Source organism: Strongylocentrotus purpuratus, unplaced genomic scaffold, assembly GCF_000002235.5.
Source record: "Strongylocentrotus purpuratus isolate Spur 01 unplaced genomic scaffold, Spur_5.0 spur5_scaffold_21, whole genome shotgun sequence".
Classification (NCBI taxonomy): domain Eukaryota; kingdom Metazoa; phylum Echinodermata; class Echinoidea; order Camarodonta; family Strongylocentrotidae; genus Strongylocentrotus; species Strongylocentrotus purpuratus.
Window position 1 is genome coordinate 42,818,368 of NW_022145607.1, and position 24,304 is coordinate 42,842,671.

The 24,304-nt window shown below is 39.9% G+C and overlaps 1 protein-coding gene across 1 annotated transcript; it reads right to left on the bottom strand.

Annotated features, from left to right (window-relative positions):
• Nucleotides 1–11,885: 11,885 nt before the first annotated feature.
• Nucleotides 11,886–17,467, bottom strand: LOC105442659. Its single transcript, XM_030994418.1, has 3 exons — nucleotides 17,439–17,467; nucleotides 16,482–16,550; nucleotides 11,886–15,350 (listed from the first exon to the last, which is right to left on the bottom strand). Exons 1-3 carry the CDS (start codon nucleotides 17,465–17,467, stop codon nucleotides 12,773–12,775), a joined length of 2,676 nt encoding a protein of 891 aa, XP_030850278.1. The 3' UTR covers nucleotides 11,886–12,772.
• Nucleotides 17,468–24,304: the final 6,837 nt, after the last annotated feature.

Consider the following 24,304-nt stretch of genomic DNA (forward strand, 5'->3'; position numbering starts at 1 on the left):
CTGAAACTCACATGAAATGTAGATTATTATATACCTCATCGAAAACGGGGTGCAGAAAATCTAGCAGCCGACGTTAAAAATGTCTTATTTGAGCGCATATCAACCAATGGCCAGCACAAACCTAAAAGTTTGGCGCATATAACGTCTAGAGTATATAGAAGGGGGTGGGGTTAATACATTCGTTGCTGATTCCCATTTGCTTTTAAAGTGCTGAAACTCATGTGAAATGTAGATTATTATATACCTCATCGAAAACTGTGTGCAGAAAATCTAGCCGCCGACATTAAATAGGTTTTATTTGAGCGCATATCAACCAAAGTCCAGAACAAATATTTTCGTTAATAGCAAATAACGTGGAGAGTATATCGGTGAACGGGGTTTTGGCCTTTAATATATTCGCCGCTAATTCCCATTTGCTTTAAATGTGCTTAAACTCACATGAAATGTAGCTTATTATATACTTCATCGAATACGGGGTGCAGAAAGTCTAGCAGCCGACATTAAAAAGGCTTTATTTGAGCGCATATCAACCAATGTCCAGAACAAACCTAAACGTTTGGCGCATATACCGTCTAGAGTATATAGAAGGGGTGGGGGTTAATACATTCGTTGCTAATGTTCCATATGCTTTAAATGTGCTGAAACTCACATGAATTGTAGACTATTATATACCTCATCGAATACAGGGTGCACAAATTCTAGCAGCCGACATTAAAAAGGTCTTATTTGAGCGCATATCAACCAATGTCCAGAACAAACCTAAACGTTTGGCGCATATAACGTCTAGAGTATATAGAAGGGGGTTAGGGGTAATACATTCGTTGCTAATGTTCCATATGCTTTAAATGTGCTGAAACTCACATAAATTGTAGATTATTATATACCTCATCGAAAACAGGGTGCAGAAAATCTAGCAGCCGACATTAAAAACGTTTTATTTGAGCGCATATCAACCAATGTCCAGAACAAATATTTTCGTTAATAGCGAATAACGTGGGGAGTATATCGGTGAATGGGCTTTCGGGCTTTAATACATTCGCCACCCTATCCCACTTGCTTTAATCGTGCTTAAACTCACATGAAATGTAGATTATTATATACTTCATGGAATACGGGGTGCACAAATTCTAGCAGCGGACATTAAAAAGGTCTTATTTGAGCGCATGTCAACCAATGGCCAGCACAAACCTAAACGTTTGGCGCATATAACGTCTAGAGTATATAGAAGGGGGTGGGGTTAATACATTCGCCGCTAATTTCCATTTGCTTTAAATGTGCTTAAACTCACATTAAATGTAGCTTATTATATACTTCATCGAATACGGGGTGCAGAAAGTCTAGCAGCCGACATTAAAAAGGCTTTATTTGAGCGCATGTCAACCAATGTCCAGAACAAACCTAAACGTTTGGCGCATATAACGTCTAGAGTATATAGAAGGGGTGGGGGTTAATACATTCGTTGCTAATGTTCCATATGCTTTAAATGTGCTGAAACTCACATGAATTGTAGACTATTATATACCTCATCGAATACAGGGTGCACAAATTCTAGCAGCCGACATTAAAAAGGTCTTATTTGAGCGCATATCAACCAATGTCCAGAACAAACCTAAACGTTTGGCGCATATAACGTCTAGAGTATATAGAAGGGGGTTAGGGGTAATACATTCGTTGCTAATGTTCCATATGCTTTAAATGTGCTGAAACTCACATAAATTGTAGATTATTATATACCTCATCGAAAACAGGGTGCAGAAAATCTAGCAGCCGACATTAAAAACGTTTTATTTGAGCGCATATCAACCAATGTCCAGAACAAATATTTTCGTTAATAGCGAATAACGTGGGGAGTATATCGGTGAATGGGCTTTCGGGCTTTAATACATTCGCCACCCTATCCCACTTGCTTTAATTGTGCTTAAACTCACATGAAATGTAGATTATTATATACTTCATGGAATACGGGGTGCACAAATTCTAGCAGCGGACATTAAAAAGGTCTTATTTGAGCGCATGTCAACCAATGTCCAGCACAAACCTAAACGTTTGGCGCATATAACGTCTAGAGTATATAGAAGGGGGTGGGGTTAATACATTCGCCGCTAATTTCCATTTGCTTTAAATGTGCTTTAACTCACATGAATTGTAGACTATTATATACCTCATCGAATACAGGGTGCACAAATTCTAGCAGCCGACATTAAAAAGGTCTTGATTGAGCGCATATCAACCAATGTCCAGAACAAACCTAAACGTTTGGCGCATATAACGTCTAGAGTATATAGAAGGGGGTTGGGGGTAATACATGTACATTCGTTGCTAATGTTCCATATGCTTTAAATGTGCTGAAACTCACATGAATTGTAGATTATTATTGTTCTATCCACCTGGAACAAAGAATAAGGACATAGACAACTAGTTTTGCAATTGGCCATGGTATTTATTAGTTGTAATATAGAAACTTTCCATCGTCATTAGACTTGTGGTATAACAAATAATTCAAATTAAAATAGTGTGTTAACTTCACAATGAACAGCCGTTCTCTGGCCTGAGACACATAGCGTTCAAATAATAAAAACAAAGCAACGCAGTTCTCTGGCTTGAGACACGTAGCGTTCCCTAATACAAACAAATCGACGCAGTTCTCTGGCCTGAGACACGTAGCGTTCGCATAAACACTTTATTGCCTAAAACTGAGGATAACTAAGCAAATGCCTTAATGGTCATCCTCCGCTACAAGCAAAGTGTAAACGGGGTGTAAATACTAATTGCATTAAAATGCCCCCAATTTAGATCAAAACAAATCAACGCAGTTCTCTGGCCTGAGACACGTAGGGTTCACCTAATAAAATAAAACCAAATCAACGCAGTTCTCTGGGCTGAGACACGTAGCGTTCACATAATAAAATAAAACCAAATCAACGCAGTTCTCTGGCCTGAGACACGTAGCGTTCACATAATAAAAACAAATCAACGCAGTTCTCTGGCCTGAGACACGTAGCGTTACATAATAAAAACAAATCAACGCAGTTCTCTGGCCTGAGACACGTAGCGTTCACATAATAAAATAATCCCAAATCAACGCAGTTCTCTGGCCTGAGACACGTAGCGTTCACATAAACACTTTATTGCCTACACTGAGGATAACTAAATCAAAGGCCTTAATGGTCCTCCTCAGCCTACAAACCAAGTGTAAACGGGGTGCAAACAATACTAATTGCATTAAGATTTCCCATCATTGGCTCGAAGCCTGTTCTCTTGCAAACTGGTATGTTCGACATGTGCAAATTAAAGATAATTCCGCGGTTTGGCGGTCAAATTTATAAAATTTTCTGCCTTATGACAAGTCCAGTCACGGAAGCACCCAAAGAGGGCTTGCAACGAACACTCACGTATCACGTATCACGTGATCACGTGATCACGTATCACGTGATCACGTGATCACGTATCACGTATTGCACCCTTTCGTGAAACAGGTCACCCAAATCTACGAAGTGTTGGGTTACGTGACCCAACAAATAGTTAATTTGCTATATGCAATCTACGAAAGCTCACGTAAATTGACGCTGGCGTTTAAAAAAATAATGCAAATTGTCATTGAGAAGAGACTAATAGCAAAAAAACTGCTTCAGGTCAGAATATGTTGTGTAACTCTGGCGCGGATCAAGGCCCCCCCCCCCACCCCCCGGAAAAAAAAGGAAAAAGAGAAAGAGAAAGAGAAAGAGAGAGAGAGAGAGAGATTGAAAAGAAGGGAAAGAGGAGAGAAAGGGAAATGGAAGAAGAGAAAGAAACTGGGAAAAAAAGGAGATCGGGGGGGGGGCGGGGAAGGGCCTTGCCTTCCAGTTGTTACCACCCCCCCCACCCCCGCCCCCCCCCCACATAAAAAAATAAGAGAGAAGGAAGGACAGTGAAAGAAAAAAGGAAAAAAGGAAAAAAGAGGAAGAAGGGAAAAAATAAGGGGGATATCGGTTACAAGTTTCCCGCCAACAAGTTGTAGTTCGGTGGGGGGGGGGGGGGGGGCTCTTGCCCCCCGCCCCCCAAAAAAATGGGAAGGAAAAGAAAAGGGTGAAAAGAGGGGGAGAACAGTTGCGATTAATCCCGCCAACAACCTGTGGATCGGGGGCCGAAAGGGCCTTGCATCCCCCTTGCAAACCTGAAACAGAGAGAAGGAAGGGAAAGGAAAGGAAAAAAAGAGAGAAATGAAAGGAAAATGGGAGATAAAGGGAAGGAAAAAAAGAGGAAGAAGAGAACAAAATAAGGGGGATATCAGTAACAAGTTTCCCGCCAACAAGTTGTAGTTCGGTGGGGGTGGGGAGGCTCTTGACTTGGGGGGGGGGGAGGATCCAGAGGCGGATCCAGGGGGGCCGGGGGCCCGCCCGCCCCCCCCCCCTCCCCCTTGGATAAAAAGGAAGGGAAAAAAAGAAGGGGAAAAAAGGAAAAAAAGGGGGGGGGGGAAAAAGAGAGAGAGAGAGAAGGAAAGGGAAAGAGGAGAGAAAGGGAAAAGAAAAGGGGGAAGAAGGAGATCGGGGGGCGTCCTAGGCTGTTGCCTCCCCCCCCCCCCCAAATCAAAAAAAAAGAGAGAAGGAAGGAAATGGAAAGAAAAAAGGAAAAGAGATAAAGGGAAGGAAATTGGAGAAGAGGAAAAGAAAAGAAGGGGGTATTAATTGCAATTTTCCCGCCAACAAGTTGTGGATCGGGGTGGGGTGGGGCAAAAGTACCTTGCCTCCTCCCCCTCCCCCCTCCCCACTAAACTTAAAAGAAGGAAAAAAAATAAGAGAGAAGGAAAGAAATGGAAAAAAAAAAGGAAAAGAGGAGATAAAGGGAAGGAAATTGGAGAAGAAGAAATGAAAAGAAGGGGAAATAGATCATTTGCGGTTAATCCCGCCAACAATGTGTTTTTTAAAAGGTTTGGGGGCCGAAAGGACCTTGCCCCCCCCCTCCCCCTCCCCAGCAAACTTAAAAGAAAAAAAGAGAAAGAAAGAGAAAGAAGAAAGGTAGGGGAGATCAGTTGCGATTTTTCCGCCAATAAGAGGGGGAAATAAAATTTAATCGTGGTTTATTTCTAATTCCATAACGGTGGTTTACACATAATGCTGAATGTCATAATTTTCCGAGATTTTTTCTCATCTTTAGGAAATTATACTTTTTTATGCGTTTGTTGTAAAATGACAAATTCCTCTTGAGATGCCTACATGTCAGGGCCCGCGGAACGGCGGGGATCGGGAGCTTCCCCCTCCCACACCCCCGAATTTTTTGAAAAAGCATATTAAAGAGAAATAGAAAGATAGAGAGCAAGAAAGACAGAGTAGTTAAAGTAATTAAACGCCTAAAACGGGGGCTTTGCCCCCGGGACCCAACTAAGGGCCCTAAGGTGGGGCCCCTTGATACTCATCCGACCGTAATTTAGTGCCTAAAACCCTTGAGCTTGTGGGGGCTCCGCCCGCTGGACCTCACGCAAATCAGTGTCTTGCCAGTGTCACAAATAAGGTATACAAATATGTTCATCTGACCGTAATCAAATGCCTAAAACCTCAGAGTTTCCGGGGTTTCCACACCCTCGACCCCACCAGGGGCCCTAAGGCGGGACCCTGAATGCTTATCTGACCGTAATTTATTGCCTTACAAGGTATCGAAATACGTTCATCTGACAGCAGGCGCGTAGCTAGGGGGCGGTGGGGGCGTCACCCCCCCCCCTCCCCCCCAAAAAAAAAGCTGGCCAAAAAAAAAAGAGAGGATAGTAAAGGAAGAGGACGTAGGAAGAAAAGGGAGCAGACAAAAAACACTTTTGAAATTCAGAAAAAGATTAAGAGTCGAAAACGGTACAACGATTGTCTTCTTTCTCTAATAATTTAATGAAATATCAAAGCCTTCGCGCAGGAGGGGGGACTGAACTGAGACAAGGATTACGAGACGAGAACGTTACAGCGAACCGTCTTCTTTCTTAAATAATTTTAATGAAACGTCAAAGCTTCGGCGCTTTGCGGAGGAGGGAGGGGGAAAATCGTCCCTTCCTGCCCCCCCCCCCATTAGGTCAATGCTGGTCACCAATACGTACCAGTATTTGGCTCGCAGGGGGGGGGGGGTTAACCACCTCTTGAGATTTTTTATGTGTATGGTTTTTGGGAAACCTCCCCTCCCCTTTTTATTTTTTTTATTTTTTTATAAAATAATATAAATATATATTTTTTTCAATTCCTTAAAGATGACCTAAAAATATGTCCTCTTACCCCCCCCCCCAAACAAAAAATTGTCCTCTTACCACCCCCCTCACCACCCTGAGTCGTTGCGATTTTTTGGGGACCCATAATTTCAAATTTTGGCCCCCCCTAAGAAATCCTGGATCCACGCCTGGGCGAAAGGACCTTGCCTCCCCTTTGCAAACCTGAAACAGAGAGAAGGAAGGGAAAGGAAAGGGAAAAAAAGAGAGAAAGGTAAAGAAAAAAGGGGGATATCAGTTACAAGTTTCCCGCCAACAAGTTGTAGTTCGGGGGGGGGGGGGAGGCTCTTGCCCCCGCCCCCCCCCCCCCAAAAAAAAAATGGGGGAAGGAAAAGAGGGGGAGAAGCTAACAACATGTGGACCGGGGGGCGAAAGGACTTTGCCTCCCCCTTGCAAACCTGAAACAGAGAGAAGGAAGGGAAAGGAAAGGGAAAAAAAGAGAGAAAGGGAAAGAAAAGAAGAGAAAGAAGGAAGGTAGGGGAGATCAGTTACGATTTTCCCCGCCTACAAGGTGTAGATCGGGGGGGGGGCACTGGCGTATAGATGGGGGAGGGGGCTTGGGAGGGGTGGGTGAAAGATGCCCCCCAAATATAATTCAAACGTGGTTTATCTCTTATTCGATACCGGTGATTTATAAATGTTGCTGAAATAACATCATTTTCCTAGATTTTTCCTCACTGTTTAGTAAATTATACTTTTTTATGCGTTTGTCGGAATATGGCAAATTCATAAAGAAAGAAAGAAAAAAATAGTGACCTGCCTTTGTCATAAGGTGTCAAAATTTGCTCATCTGACCATGATTAAATGCCTAAAACTGGCCTGGACCCCAGTGAGCACTATTTTTTTTTGCCCTCGAAAATTTGAAAAATCGCACCCAGGGGAGGGGGGGGGGGGCCTATCTCCCAAAAAGGTAAAATTAACGTTTTTTTCCCCAGGTCAGAGTAAAAAACTCAGGCCTTTTTACATTTTATAAAGATGAGCATATTTTATACCTTATTTGTGATACTGGCAGGTCACGGATTGGCGTGGGGTCCAGGGGGCAAAGATCAAGGGTTTGGGGCTATAAATAATGGTCAGATGAACATGTTTTGTTGCAAGGGGGCCCCCCCCCCCCCGATGGATCCGCAACTGAAACGCACGCACACTGACAATGGTCGGTTATACACTCCCATACATGCAAATTACACAAACACATACATACATACATATGAAGAAAGGTCTCTGTCATCATGACCCTCGGTTTACGGAATGTTCCACTCCGAGGTATTTTAAATGCTATTGAGGGAAGCCCGAGACGTAGTCTAGGGACTTATTTTTTTAATTTCTTATTTTCTTCCCAAGGGGAACATTCCATGATTTTCCCGACAGCAAAGTTAACAACTGTTTTATCATCTGCATTGCCATGTAACATCCAAACATGTTACATAGCAGCTGATGTACTGATGAAAATGAAATACATGTAATTGTAAAGAGGATTGTGGGTAGTTCCTGAGTTTTGTCTCGTCGTATGTTGTTTTGATTTAAAGTAATATTATTTGTTAGTACAATATTCATCTTGAAGGTATGTTTCTTTTTGAGACTGGGTCATGCTATTGATAGTAGATTATCAGCAATCGTGTAAAAACTGTAAATGCAGTACATGATCAAATATTAATTAAGTAAGAGACGACCAAGTCATTTAAAAGTATACATGAACTTTTTATTAATAATCAAACAAGCTGACCTGCAAAGTGAATGATTCACATGATAATTATTCATACGTACATGTACATCCAGGCGCGTACGCATCGGGGGGGGGGGGGGGGGGTGGGGTTGAACCCCCCTCAATTTTTGTTATGTGTGTGATTTTTGATGGAATTCCCCCCCCCCCTCAATTATTTTTCAAAAAAAAAAAAAAAATATATATATATATATATATATATATTTTTTTTTGTGACAAAGGGTGACCCCCCCAAAAAAAAATGACCTTACCCCCCCCACCCTCCTCCCCTGAGTTGTTGCAAAATTTTTGGGACCCCCCCCGAAAAAAAAGTGCTCTTACTCCCCGATTTAAAAATGTTAACCCCCCCCCCCCCTGCGTACGCCACTGTGTACATCATACATTATACAATCTGTATCAAAGAAAAATGATACAGTCAAAAACCTTTTTTTTTTCTTCAAAGATACAAACCACTGTTCTGCAATTGTCGGCCATTGTTTACATTGTATTCATTTAAAATAGCTTTTACAGTTTTTAAAAGAAATTATATGAAATTAATTGACACCCTAGTTGTATTGCTACGTACTCTAAGCTACCACACTATTCTGATCCATTATTTCATTTTATTTCTGCTATTCCTCCACATGAAGCCTCTGCTCATTGTTAAGACCATTAACAATTTTGTATTGTATGTACGTACAGTGGAACTTCGTTATACCGAGGTCGGATATAACAAAATTCTCTTATAATGAGATAATTTGCTGGTCCCAGCTCTTTATATTTCTTTGTCTTTTTTACCCTGATATGAGAAGCCTGATATAACAAGGTAATTTTCATGGTCCCAAGGACATCGTTATAAAGAGGTCCCACCGTACTAAGTTATGAATATCATATTATGATAAATAAACTAAATTCATGTTTTTATCATTTGGTTTACTTGTAACAGTATGACTATTGATATCTTCTAGCCAATTTCTATGATAAATATTAAAAGTGACACAAACGGGATTTTGCCTCGTCAAACATAACATATCTCTTGATTTACAAAAGCTAAATAAATAAATAAATATAAAAGCAACATAAAGAACAATTATTTTGCTTTAACATGATACCAAATATGCATACTATTTTAGATGATTTCATATTTATGTTTTTTTCCTGACTGTACCATTTTTATTGATACGGACTGCATGTAAGAAACACTTAATTATTTCTGCAATGAAACTATACTACATAACATTGTAAACTACTATGCTAACTTCACCAGAACTATAAAACAACAAATTCAAACGCTATGTACAAACAAGTTGAAAACAAGGTAAACATATTGAGTATCATATAACATAATTTAAGCTTCAGCCAACATTAAAATTGTTAAGACAAGCTTTTATCCACTCACGTGGACTTTCTCAATCCTGATGACTTCACACACCTGATGCAGTGTTCAGATCACTGGTACATAAAAAGGTGTCACTGGTACATAAAAAGGTGTCAAATGTATATCCTGGGTCCTGTTGCAGAAAAAGTTACATTTAAACATAAGTCAGAAAATAAAACATAAGTCAGGTATCAGCCAATCTGAATCAAGTATTCTGAGACTATGTTTGATTTTTTAACTAGGGTATGTTTGATCTCAACTGTTATGCAACAGGGCACAGAGTCCCCAAATGGAGTCACATAGTATGCACCAGTGAACTCAACACAGCATCATGCTGAGGATAGTGTAAAGATGAAAGCTAATCTCAACAATGTTGAAAGATCGGGCTAAGTTCAAAATACTTGATATGTTTATCCCAACAAATGAAAGGTTTTTTGTGTAACTGATATCGCAAAAACAACATTTAAAAGAAAAAGCTATAACTATAACCAAAAGTTGAAACAGATAGACGGGGGGGGGGGGGGGGGGGGGGGGGGAGGGTTACAGATCTCTGCAAAGAAGCAGCGAGACGTACATTATATATTTGTTAAACTCAATTGTCTTGAAATAGTCGCAGGGACATTACACACATTTCACAAGCAAAATTGCGGGAACAAATTATATCGGTTTTGTAATTTTATGGGGTTTTGAATTTCTTTTGTATTTTATACGTATTCACAACTTATTTTTATCATTGCGTTTTTTAAAATTTGTATATTGTTTTAGAAGTAACTTTCAAAGAATATCATATGAACCATAATAAATGCAATAATGCATATAGGACAATTGCTTAGAAAGAATACAAATCCAGATAATTCTCTTATTTTGAGCTGTATTACATAATGTTAAGTAACTCAGTGGGTTAATTTTTAATTCTATTTTTTTTTTTACAAAAGTCAAAATGCATGCAACCGAAGTTTACCGAAGCTTGTGGCAGAACAAAATCTATGTAAAATTATCACACTAAATCCCCCCCCCCGGCCTTTTACAGTTAAAGGATGTACACAGTATATCACTTTAAAATATGTACACAAGAAGATCTTAGAAGTTAGAACACACATCGAAAAAACAGAGAGGGAGAGAGAGAGCTCAAACCTTAAAACACCAAGAAGATATACAACATACAAACATCAACCTTTCAGTCCGAATAGGGGTTACAGGGGCATTTCTTCTTCTTTAAAAAGCTACATTAATACATTAAGCTCTTCATTAATGTAAGCATCACCTAGTCAACACACTGCAAAATAATCATATACATTATACTTAAAAGGGTACCATAACCATCTCCTCGTCAAACATGTCTGAAGATTAAGTTTGGAAATGCATAAGTTGGTGTCAATGAGCAAAATTTGAAACCAATAGTAGTAATGCTTTCTCCTTTCTACCATTGAGGAAGTTTACTTTCTTATGTTACTATCTAGAAAGTTCTTGCTTTACTCTAGTCTTACTGCCACATCTGGATGATTACACAGCTTCACAATATGTTGTAAGTTTCCAGATCAATTTATGAGTTACTATGAAATCTTCAGAAGATTAAAGGGAAACTTAAGTAGCGGCTTAGACGGCACTTTACTGTTTACATAATATAACTTAAGTTTTTCAAGGAAATTATAATTGATACATAATAATCGTTGTGCAGAAAATTAGTTTACAAGAGGTTAAAATACCGCTGAACAAAAGTTGGAATACTAGACTGATGGCCTCAGTCTTTAACTCAGATTTAAAAATTGCACTAAGATACACATTATGAACAGATTTGGCTGATTTTTATAATAACTTGTATCATTTACTTTTTCATATTTGTAACTAATCAATCACTGAAACTGTTGCCAATACTTTTGGAGACGATTTAAATCTCAGAACCACTACAAAACTATCCCTTTAATTATAGCATAACAAAGACAAGAACAATTTCTTACAATCTAGGTAATATCAATATCAGGCTTTTGAAAATAACTTTTGAAACAGGGCCGGAAATGATGAACTTAAATCATTTCCATCACCCCCTGACATTTTTCGACACCCATTTTTATGTTCTATGAAGACTAGATGGACCTTCGACCGCGCTTAGTTGAAAATAATGCCTCCGCCATGGAGCAATTTTACAAACCAAAACAGAAGCGACCTATTTTTGCATAGATGATAATCCCTGTGATTTTTTTTAATTTGACCTTGTTACCCCAAAATCTTATCAGTTCATTGGCTCTGCAAGATAAATACATGAGCAATTTTACAAACCAAAACAGAAACGACCTATTTTTGCATAGATGATAAGCCCTGTGATTTTTTTTAATTTGACCTTGTTACCCCAAAATCTTGTCAGTTCATTGGCTCTGCAAGATAAATACATGACCCAACTTTGGCAGGAATCCATCAATGGGTTCTTGAGATAATGCGTTCACAAGCTATTTTTGCATACATAATTAGCCCTGTGATGTTTGACCTTGGATCTCGTGACCCCAAAATCTAATCAGTTCACTGGCTCTGCAAGATACATACATGAACTAAGATTAGCGGGAATCCATCAATTAGTTCTTGAGATAACGCGATCACGAGAACGGGACGTACGGACAGACGTACGTACGGACGAAAAACCCGAAAACGTAGTGCCTCCGGCTACTTTGTAACGGGGGCATAAAAAGCATAAATGTGGCCGTCAATGACCAAGCTATCCTACAAAAAGGTACCAGGAGAGGAACACTAATACATACATCATTTTCCTATATCTCACTTTACCGTCCTATGAAGATTATGTATCTGTTAACCTTTCTCGCACTAAATATGTGTGGTCAGACAGAAACTAAATCAATTTCTACTATACCCATGAAGACTGAATTTAGGTAAACACAAAAATATGTACACTGTAAACCTATCATTTTGGCCAGTAATCAAAATACATGTTCATGAATGTAAAACATTTCATGTTGACCTTTTAGGCAAACAAATACTTGTTAGATACTAGATAACTTAACATTACACGTTCATAGCTACAAACATGAATCTGTAGAATCTTTTAAATATGGTTTACTAGTGCTTACACACAGAGGCTTATTCTTTGTGATTTCAATGGAAGATCAAGATCTTATCACCTAATAATTATAGGACCAAAGTCACATGTTTTTGTCTTAAAGTAAAGTATAGGAATCAATAATACCAGTACACTTTTGATGCAAAGTAGGAACAACTACATTCATTTAGCCTTAATCAGATTACATGCATGAAGTGGATTGAATTTGTCTTCAACATAGATAGACATGTAAACTATTGTATTGTATTGTTCACAATAAAAACATACAATAGTTTTGCTTTTGAAATTTGTCAAGTAAAATTATGACAAATACAAAATAATGTGAGGGGGGGAAAAAATCAGCTGGGCCCCATAACCTCAATGAAAAGTTTCAGAGTACCTGTATGCTTCCTCTTGCAGAATTTTCCATGTTTATGCTATGTCAATACCAAAGTCTCTGAGGATTGCTATGTGTTCAGCTGTCAGTTGTTGCTGAATTTCTTGATACACAAGGATATCTTTCAATTCTGTGTATGGGTACCTGATACGAACACAGTTGAGTTTCAGGTGATAGTAGGTGGGAACGAGACCAAAAGTCTGTTTCTTTTCTCCTGATGTCTTGTCGAACCATTCTCGAATATCCATCTTCTTCAAAATTAGATCATGTGGTGGGAAATTCAATGTATTTGAGAATTCTTGTTTACAGCCGTAACATTTCTTGATCACACCAACTTTGCGAGTCACAGTGAAAGGCTGTGCTGGTCTTTGTTGAGGAATAACAGTAGATATTACAGTTGACACTGCATTGTTGGCCCCCTTTCTCTTCTGTGTGCTCTTCTTCCCACTCCCCGAACACTGCTTGTTAAGTACTGAATTAACTAGATCAATAGATGAAGATCGCCTTTTGCCATTGATCTTGCACAAGAATTCTGCCAATTTGCCTTTTTGATCAGCAACAGCCAATGTGTGTTCACAAAAGAGGCGGTTGTGAAATGCGAATGATCTACAATTCTTGTCACAAATGAAAAGATCCTTCTGAGTAATTCTGAAATGTTGATCTCCATCAAAGCATATCATCTGATCGCTCGTTGCAGGAAAATCTACCACACTATGGTCGGTAGCCATAATTTTGCCTGCTTTCCTCCAGACTGTTCTCAATTCATGGATGGTAAATCCACCAATGCCACTTTCTTCCGGCTCAATGGATAGAGCAGCTTCATTCTCTTCTTCTACATCCAAATCTGCACATTCCAGAACAGCCCTCCTCTCTGCCATGGTCATATGGGTCCATTCTAGTTGAGTCTTCTGAAGTTCTTTGAGTCCCGGACTGACCTTCCTTTCCCCCAGGCCCATAAGGGCCATTTCCAGCTCCTTGTACTTGGACCTCACGAAAGCTTCAAGGCTATCAGCCAGGTCATCCCAGGACTTCTGCCCGCCAACCCATTTGGACAACATTGCATTAATGCTCTCACTGTCATTGGTAGTGAACTGCCGCGGCGGATCCCCTAGACCGGCCTTCTGTCTCAAGGGCTTTAGCATTGATTCCCTCACCTCCTGTGACTTGTATTGTCTGAACCATGTGGAAAACATGGGGTCTTTGCCTGTTTCCTCTTCTTCAAGACTGTCCCATCGTGTACACCAGAATTGCAGGCCTTCCTCATACTCTTTCTCTGTGGAGCTATCTACGAGACCCTCATGTCGAGTTTCCTTCACCTGTTCACCATAGATGCTCCTCAGAATTTTGTCTGCATTGTTTTTGACGCCGAGCTTCTGTAACTTGCTATCAACATTTTGCCTATGGTGCAGCATGCACAGAAGGTGATCTGATTGTTTGAAGCTATTTGTCTCTTGGAGACCCTTGTACATAGCCTTCTCTCCATCAGTTCCAAATGCTGATATCTTCTTGTTGTCTAGTGCCTTCGAGATCTGGTTTCCGAAATACCTGTATGTTTCTATGTCTTTCTTGCAATGAAGGAGGATCGGCCCAGGCATGAGCACATTCTTCTCGTTGGTTTTGTTGACGAAACCCTGATGCCGATATGATGCAATTGTGACGTACATCTTTCCAAGATCAAACGTTGCATCAAACGTGAGGACACTTCCATCAATGCAATGTTTTTTAATGTCAGCAATCTGTTTGTCTGTGTACAGGCAACATCGAGGATTGGGACCTTTCCCATCGTCATTGGTAAACTCTACGCTCCTAACAAATCCTCCTGATACATTCATTTCCATCAATCTGTTGAAATCAGTTCCCTTCTTTTCACTTGGGCTATGACGATAGACCTGGTTTCTATTGCGGGCCACAGAGGAAAATGACCCAATTCCTGTACTACCACCCTCATGGTCGAAGATTTCATTCATCTTCACTTGGGCTGATTTACCCTTAGAAGACTGCTTCAGACTTGTTAGCAATTGCTTCTTTGAGCGTATGTATGGGGTTTCATCTCGTTTGCTGTTGCCATGCGGAGTCAGCCTGAGAGCAGTTTTTTCTGTTCTCCACTCATAGCGTATCAGAACATTTGGACATGCTCGATATCCATCACGCTGCAATTCGTATACAGTCCGGAAGAATCCTGGCGTATCCCGGTGTGCGTAGTAACGTCTCAAAAGAGTGTACTCATCGCCACCTGAAAGGCCACCTTGTTTAAGAAGTTTCACATTGTTCTCTTTTCCAAGTACTAGCGCACAGCGCGAATAGCTAGGCCTGTGGTATTTTCCCGTCTCATCGCATGTTACATCTGCGGCAAATTGAAGTTTCGACGAGTCGATGATGAAGCCCAGTTCCTCATCACATGCACTGGGAACACTGCTATTGACAGTCGAGGACGGAAATAGTATCTTTTTGGCTACATCCGTGCTATTCCTATAGAATGTTTTGCTTTTCTTAAAAGCGTACCATTTCCCCCGATAGAGAATGTGCTCATCCTGATGAGGTGTTTCTGTTGGTGGCTTGACATCTTCCTCATCGACTACCTCCACTTTAATCCTCTTTGCACCTTCCCGAGACCTGGTCAAAATAAAGAAGGTAGAAAAAGACACTGTGTTGTAGTTGATTGTTTATACACAAATCTAGAAAGATTGCTTAATGTGCTTTTTCATGAGATTCATAGGCAAATATTGTCCAGTGTTTGTTTGAAAGTATAGATTAAAGAGAAGGTTGAGTTCTGGGAAGAGGTGAAAAATAATTTGTGAACTTTATCATTCTTATTATGCAAGTGTGGAAGAACATCAGATAAGACATGTTCCCTGAAGAGCATGGCTCTTCAAATGCCTTCATATTCTAAATATGTCATGTAACATGTAAAACTTGGGGGCCGGTTTTTTACGCCACATGTTCGTGTAGTCCCATATGTACATCTTTCTGTGTACAGAAGACTTGGCCAAATTTCTTATCATTTTGATGATTCCAGAACCTTGCAATACACACAAATTCTTATATGCTAGATGATCAACCTTTTCTGATCGATTCCACACCCGTTTCTTCTACAATGCAATCGCATGACCAGAACCCAACTTCATATTTAAGCAAAGAATTTCACGAGTAAGGGAAGTAAATAACTCTGCTCAAACTAATTTAATACGTTAGCAGTTGAGAGCTCCTGGCAATTCTGCTTGCATTAGTATGTTTCTGGATGAGTGAAATACCTTACTATGGTAGTATACACTATAAATAAGTTTGGGGTGGTAATTTAAAATTATCTGCCTTCCAAGTCTTCAAGATTTCCAAATGTGCCAACAAACTTCCAATTCCAATGACCATTGATGATCCATGTATGGTCTCTCACATCTTGTAAGAGAACATTACTCTCACAGATACATTTGAATATGCTTCAAACTGATTTCTGAGAATAAAATGAACAGTCCCACACAAATTGAAACAGCAAATCTACATTTGAGATAAATTTAGTGTCCCTTTAAAAGTTCTGGCACAGATCCATTGAAATCATGAATTGAGAAGGTGAAACAATTTTTTTGTTTGTAATCGACCTTTCAAACCACACTTTCACTGACACAACAAAACCGAACCTAATACATGCTTAACCCTTACTCTACTGGGCTATTTTGAGCACCTCAAAAATAGCCCAGTACAGTAAGGGTTAACGAGTTTATGTTTCTAAATACAATGCAAAATACCTACCCATCATTTCTTCTGGCTGTGGATAGGCTATCCTCTTCACTCTCGTCGTCAGCTGAGATAACTATAACCCTATTAAGTGAAACAAGCAACAAAAAGATATTGAAAGTATTTAAAGAAGCAAACAAAAATAAGAAAGTAAGTTGGTTTATACTACATATCACTAAAGAAAGAAAGCAAGTTGCTTATTTAACCCATTGACCACGGGAACTGGGTGGGTTGTGTCAGTGAGATTTCAGAATCTTGTACCAGGGGGACCAGACAGCTTTTACTCCCCTCTAAAGGGCTAGTCAGTAGGCAATGAGGATAATTTGCCTTGTCTAAGTAAAAGTATTTCCCACTGACAATCTATAATGATGATCGAGTCAATACAGCATCCCTTACTAGTCACACTGCACCCCAGTGGGCTCGACAAAACATGCAGCCCTGTAATTATGGGCTTGCAACGAACACCCACGTATCAGGTATCACGTTCACGCTCACGTATTGTGACCTTTCGTGTTAGAATGATCAGAAAAAAATTAGCAGATTCTTTTTTTTTTTTTTAAATGCCGAAAATTTTCAAGTTGTTGGCTATCAAATGCTCAAAAAAATTCATGGCTGGGATTATTTTGTCATTTAGAGTTGTTGTAGACCGTGTTTGTTGATATTTAGTGCCTTTTCATGATTTTGAAATTAATAATATTGGTCTAAGAGCAGAGGCAAAACATGCGGGCCGTCATCTTGGATTATAATGCATACCTACATTATAATCCAAGATCCAATCGCATGTTTTGCCTCTGCTCTTAGACCAATATTATTAATTTCAAAGTCATAAAAAGGCACTAAATATCAACAAACATGGTATACAACAACTCTAAATGACAAAATAATCCCACCCATGAATTTTTTTAAAGCATTTGATAGCCAAAAACTTGAAAATTTTCGTCATTAAAAAAAATAAAAATACCTAGGGTCTACATTTTATAATTCAAGATGGCGGCCAGCATGTTTTGCCTCTGCTCTTAGACCAACATTATTAATTTCAAAGTCATGAAAAGGCACTAAATATCAACAAACACGGTCTACAACAACTCTAAATGACAAAATAATCCCAGCCATGAATTTTTTAAAGCATTTGATAGCCAAAAAGTTGAAAATTTTCGTCATCCAAAAAAAAAAAAAAAAAAAAACGGCCGATTTTTTTGTCGATCTTACGATCCGATACCGATCAAAGGTGCGAGGGTGTCGCTCCGATTTTCCGATCCGATCAGAGCCCCAACTTACAGGGTTAGTTTCATATGAATAATGAGTTTCAATTAACATTCAAAAAGTGGAGTCTGACAATTTTTGTAATGATTCTAGTTCCCTATATGCATTTTCAACTATCATAAAATAATGTAACCCTAATGAATTTGAGATGAAGTGAAGGAACCCCCCCCCCCCCCCCAGTCACAAGGTGCTCAAAATAGCCCAGTACAGTAAGGGTTAACAAGTTTATGTTTCTAAATACAATGCAAAATACCTACCCATCATTTCTTCTGGCTGTGGATAGGCTATCCTCTTCACTCTCGTCGTCAGCTGAGATAACTATAACCCTATTAAGTGAAACAAGCAACAAAAAGATATTGAAAGTATTTAAAGAAGCAAACAAAAATAAGAAAGTAAGTTGGTTTATACTACATAATATTATTACTAAAGAAAGAAAGCAAGTTGCTTATTTAACCCATTGACCACGGGAACTGGGTGGGTTGTGTCAGTGAGATTTCAGAATCTTGTACCAGGGGGACCAGACAGCTTTTACTCCCCTCTAAAGGGCTAGTCAGTAGGCAATGAGGATAATTTGCCTTGTCTAAGTAAAAGTATTTCCCACTGACAATCTATAATGATGATCGAGTCAATACAGCATCCCTTACTAGTCTCAATGCACCCAGTGGTCTAGACAGAACATGCAGCCCTGTAATTACGCATTGCAGATAGTCTTAATAACTTTAAGGTAATACAAAGTTTTGGGAAATTTTGAAACTTGGGTGGATAGTGATTCTTTACAATTTTTTTGGATATATTTGGATGCCCCTGTGGATGTATTATAAGCACTAGAAAACTTAGCCTCTAAAACACTTCTGTTTTCGAGAAAAATTGAATATAAATATTTACTGGTGCTCCCGGTAAATTTTGATAAATTTCAAATAGCGCCATGAAAATCTCAGAATATGTAGATGTGATATATATAACTTCCATACGAGAATAGCAAATTGGTTGATTTTAGTCAAGAAACATTGTTTTATAGCTTAATTAATATCTTTAGCTTGAGATGGAGCTATACAACAAAAACAGTGTATTATTTACAATTTCATAACTTTAAACTCGATTTCAACCGCGATAACGATCACTGAATATTGTAGGATCGCATATGCTTCCAATACATGTACATGCACGTTCATTTGAACCAAATTCATGACCTCACACTATGAACATGACTGACAAAGAAAGCGGACAAAATATACAGTTCCTCAGGTAGACAAAGGAACATCCCTTCACTGCTATTATGTAAAAATGTGTATAACAGGTGTCACATGCATATTCACCTTTTTACATAATAGCAGTGAAGGGATGTTCTTTTGTCTACCTGAGGAACTGTATATTTTGTCCGCTTTCATTGTCCGTCATGTTCATAGTGTCATACCAAAACTTTGTATTACCTTTAATAAATAATATGTTGTATGAAACAGAGATTAGACTTGTGTACAAAATGCTTCCTTAATTGCTAACTGCTTCTTATCTTTATTGGGATCGATAATAATTCAAACTATTACTACTGGCCCTTATTTTAAATACAAAACAAAACAAAACAGGAATTGGGCCTGATAATTGCCTGCATTCTGCCAAAATCATGCATCTTGGCAATTACAACCTGTACTTTCTGATGGGTCATAGTCAAAATAAATCAATGGATGGACAATGGAGGACAGACACCACACCATGTTTTTGTCACTGCAAAGCAATAATGAATGCTTACTTTAATACTGAAGAAGCAAGGGAAAACAACTCAGAAGACTTACTCATTGTCGATGGAACTACATGTAGCCTCCTCCATGTCGATGGAACTACATGTAGCCTCCTCCACGTCGATGGAACTACATGTAGCCTCCTCCATGTCGATGGAACTACATGTAGCCTCCTCCACGTCACGACTCCTGCAAAAAAGAAAACATATTTCACAGGACTTAATGACATGTAAATTTTGTACGGTTTTCATGTTCCTTTTCTCCTTCAAGCATTATAAATTGTGCCTAAATTAGTTGCTTCAACTGTTGGCAGAATACCCTTAATAGTTGGGGCCATTTTGAAACAGCATAGCCAGGGAGGGGGGGGGGGGGGGTAAGCCCTCTCAGATCTTGGCCATTTATCGACCGATTGTGAGTGTGACCAAACTTAGAGTGTCGTGTCCAATCACGTATTTGACAAGAATGCAGTCAAATTTATGATATCTATTCTTATTCTTAATTATTGTTAATTTGTCAAATTAATGACGCAAATAAGGAATTCTAATTTTTTCAATTCATTTCCCCCATTTATTGAGATTAATTATGCAAATATGCCAATTTTTCCAGAAATTTTGAATTTTCACATTTTAATTACAGCATCACGGCAGGGCAGTTGTACATTGAAGAAAGGTGATGTTTAGTGATGTTTCAACAATTTATGACCGAGATGTGGGAAATGATTATGCATATTAGAGCCAAAGGAATATTCATTAGCATTCTTATTTCTTTGTTTTAAATTTGTTATGCATGTTTTTTTTTTTAAACCTTTTTTCCATTGTTTTGTTATCTAGAATAGTTCATGATGGACGAAAGGGATGTTATGTTCCTAATAAATAGGAAAAAAAAACCTTCTTCTGAAAACACTTAAAAAACCAATACAACGTCACACAAAATCATTGGAAACCACCATTTTGTTGTGACATTGGTCACGAATATATCTCTGCAACCATACCTCCAATTATCTCAAACAGGGTCTTAAAATATGTGTGAGAAGTGAAAAGAAAAATTCCTTAAATTACATCACGATCTTTTTGCGTTGAAAAACTGTCGCCTATTGGTTGAAACTAGCCCCTTCCTCAGAGGCGGCGCTCCTTTTGGAACCCCAAAAGTGACCCTTTTTACATAGGAAAAGTGCCCCTTTAGCTTTGTAAGAAGTGCCCCTTTTTACATACAAAGAGCCCCTTTTACTTTTACAAGTGCCCCTATTAATTTGTTAAAGTGCCCCTTCCCCTTTCAACCTCTGATAAGTGCCCCTTTTATTTTGGCACGTACCCCTTTTCCTTCAACAAGTTTCCATTTTGCAATAAGTGTCCATTTTCCATTCTCATAAGTGCCCTTTTTAATCTCTAGTAAGCGCCCCTTTTCACTTTTGATAAGCACCCCCTTCACCTTTGATAATTGCCCTATACAAATCTGAGAGGTGCACCTTGTTCCCCTTCTTCCTTTAATAACTACCCCTTTTTAACTCGGATAAGCGCACCTTATATTTTCACATGTGCCTCTTTTCCTTATGATAAGTGCCCCTATTTAAAAAAGAGCCCCTTCCCCTTCTCATAAATGCCCCTTTTCACCTAGTATGCAATTAGTCCCTTTTCATTCTCATCAATCTCATAAGTGCCCCTTTTCTTCACTATTAAAATCTGATCGATGCCTCTTTTCTTTCAACAAATGCATATTTCCCTTTATTAATAGTGCCCCTTTTTCATTCTCATAAGGGCCTTTTTCATGGTGAGTGCCCCTTTTTAAGGTGTAAGAAGTGCCCCATTTTCACCTCTGATAATTACCCGCTGTACTTTGAAACGTGCTTTGAATCCATTAACCCCCTGGCCAGCAGGCACGTAGCCACAGGGGGGGGGGGGGTGCGTACCCCCAACAAATTCCAAGATCGGTTAAACTTTTTTAGACCCCTCCCCAGGACGTTGATCGATTACATCTGCATATTTCAATTTTAGCTAATCGTTAATGATAAATGCGATTAAAAATGAATGAGACACCCATTTGGCTTCAGGGGCGGATCCAGGAATTTCTTGCCGGGGGGGGGGGGCACACGGTAGGAAAGAGATTGACCGGGGGGGCACGCCCCTGTTTTTCAGTAAATTTTGGGCGAATTTAGGGATGATTTTAACATATTTATTTTCGGCCGGGGGGGGGGGCACGTGCCCCCTTTTTACCCCCCTGGATCCGCCACTGGGCTTGTCATATTCCACTTCCAGTCGTTCAAAAAGCCATATGCAGGACTTTACGAACATGCATCTTTATGAAACACTTGGCCAGCCAGCTAGGCCATCACCAGTCTTACTCTCACTCTCTCACTCGACTCATTGTCACCCAGAAGCATAGCCAAGCTAGGCCTGTAAACTGCATGCATGCCGCCCAAAGTCCACTGCAGTGCCGTGTTGGGCCGGCCGTGCGCGTGGCCGCGTAGACGTAAATAGTATCGCACGTCATTACAGAGTCTATAGATCTAGGCCTAGTCTACTGGCTGAAATCAAAACAGCTGAAAAGTTATACTTATAATCATCCCAAAGAATACTTACATTCTCACTTTGTATCATGGAATAATGTAGCCTCGATCGCCTCGCTTGTCCTCGTCTGATCTTTCTAAGACTCTCCAAAGCTGTCGGATTTTAAACAATTATTTGGACTCCAGGCCTCAGTGGAGGGATCAACCATGTACCAAGAAGAAGAGGAAGATTGTCGCCACGCGGCGAAAGGGCCTTGCCCCCCCCCCCTCAATCAAAATAATAAGAGAGAAGGAAGGAAAGGGAAAGGAATAAGGAAAAGGGGAGATAAAAGGAAGGAGAAGAAAAGAAAAGAAAAAAAGGGGGGATATTAGTTGCAATTTTCCCGCCAACAAGTTGTGGATTTTTTTTTTTTTTTTTTTTTTTTGGGGGGGGGGGTGCAAAGACCTTGCATCCTCCACCCCCCCCTCCCCCACTCCCGCTAAAAAGAGAGAGAGAAGAAAAGAATAGGGAAAGAGGAGAGCTAAAAGGGATCAATAAAGAGGAAGAAGAAAAGAAAAGGGTGAAAAAGGGAAGATCAGTTGCGGTTAATCCCGCCAACAACGTACGTGTGGCGGGGTGGGGGCCGAAAGGCCCCCCCCCCCCCCCCGCTCTAATAATTTAATGAAACGTCAAAGCTACTTCGATCTTCGCGCAGGAGGGGGTGGACTGAATTCAGACAAGGATTAAGACTTTAAGAGTCGAGAACGGTACAACGAATCGTCTTCGTTCTCTAATAATTAAATGAAACGTCAAAGCTTCCGCGCTTCACGCGGGAGAGGGGGGGGGGGGGAAGGGGGAACTGAATTGATCCAAGGATTCAGAGTCGAGAACGGTAAAGCGAATCGTCTTCTGAAACGTAAAAGCTTTCGATCTTCGCGCAGGAGGGATATCAAGGGGGAGCTGAATTCAGACGAAGATTATTTTCGAGAACGGTACAACGATTCGTCTTCTTTCTCTAATAATTTAATGAAACGTCAAAGCTTTCGCGCTTTGCGCAGAAGGGGGTGGGGGAACTAAATTTAGACAAGGATTAACAGTCGAGAACGGTACAACAAATCGTCTTCTTTGGCTTCTTTCTCTAATAATTTAATGCAACGTCATAAGCTTCGCGAAGAATGGAGGGGGAAACTCGCCCCTCCCTGCACTACCCCCTATTACGTCACTGCTGGTCACCATAACGTACCAATATTTGGCTGGCATAATTTCAAATTAATACAGACCGATAGGAAAAATTATACCTTACATGAGTAGGTTCATATGCTATTGTTTATCCCATAATGAGAGAGATGCAAGTGGAGAGAGAGAGAGAGAGAGAGAAAGAGAGAGATGCAAGTGGAGAAGGCTGAAGATTATAGAAATAAATAAATTGCAAGAAAATTGAAATGAAAAGGAGCAAGATAATAGGCCTATTTCTTTCCTTTCTCTCTATTTTTTTCTTAAAGTTTATCTTTGGTTTCTTTTTCACATTTTTGTTTCCCTACTCATATGCCAGGCGCGGATCCAGGATTTTCCAATAGGGGGGGGGGGGGGGGGGGGGGGGGGCCGGAAATTCCAAAATTGCGCAGACCGTTTTTTCAAGGTCATATTAGAAGCACCATACCGGTACAATTTTGGACATTTTCATGGGGGGGGGGGGGGGGGGGGCTATAGCCTCTTGCCCGAAAAAGTAATTTTCTGGTTTCACAATTCGGCTAGTGAGCGAGCAACAATTTGACCATAATATTGTGAAAGTGTTATTTATCACCAAAATAAACGAGAAAAGATATCAAAAAACTCATATTCGGGCAGCTCGCTGCCACCCCCTCCCAATTACGCACGAAGCTAGGAAGCTTTGACCTTTTATTCATTATTAGAGAAAGAAGACGATTTGTTTTACCGTTCTCGACTCCTATTCCTTGTCTGAATTCAGTTTTCCCCCTCCCGCGCGAAGAAAGCTTTGACGTTTCATTAATTATTAGAGAAAGAAGACTATTCGTTGTACCGTTCTAGACTCTTAGTCCTTGTCTGAATTCAGGTTCCTCCCGCCTGCGCAAAGCGCGGAAGCTTTGACCTTTCATTAATTATTAGAGAAAGAAGATTTGTTGTACCATTCTCGACTCTTATAACTTGACTGTATTCAGCCACCTCCCCCCCCCCCCGCCCTCCCGCGCGAAGCACGGAAGCTTTGGCCTTTCATAGTTTAATGAAATTATTAGAGAAAGAAGATGATTCGTTGTTTCATTCTCGACTCTTAATCCTTGTCTAAATTCAATTTCCCCTCCTGCGCTTTGCGCGGAAGCTTAAAATTTCATTAAAT

Coding starts and splice junctions, on each gene's coding strand:
- LOC105442659 (XM_030994418.1), bottom strand. CDS start 17,467: ATGCTGGCCGCCATCTTGAATTATAAAAT. Junction 16,551..17,438: donor GCCATCTTGAATTATAAAAT/GTAGACCCTAGG, acceptor TTCACTTAATAG/GGTTATAGTTATCTCAGCTG. Junction 15,351..16,481: donor ACAGCCAGAAGAAATGATGG/GTAGGTATTTTG, acceptor TATTTTGACCAG/GTCTCGGGAAGGTGCAAAGA.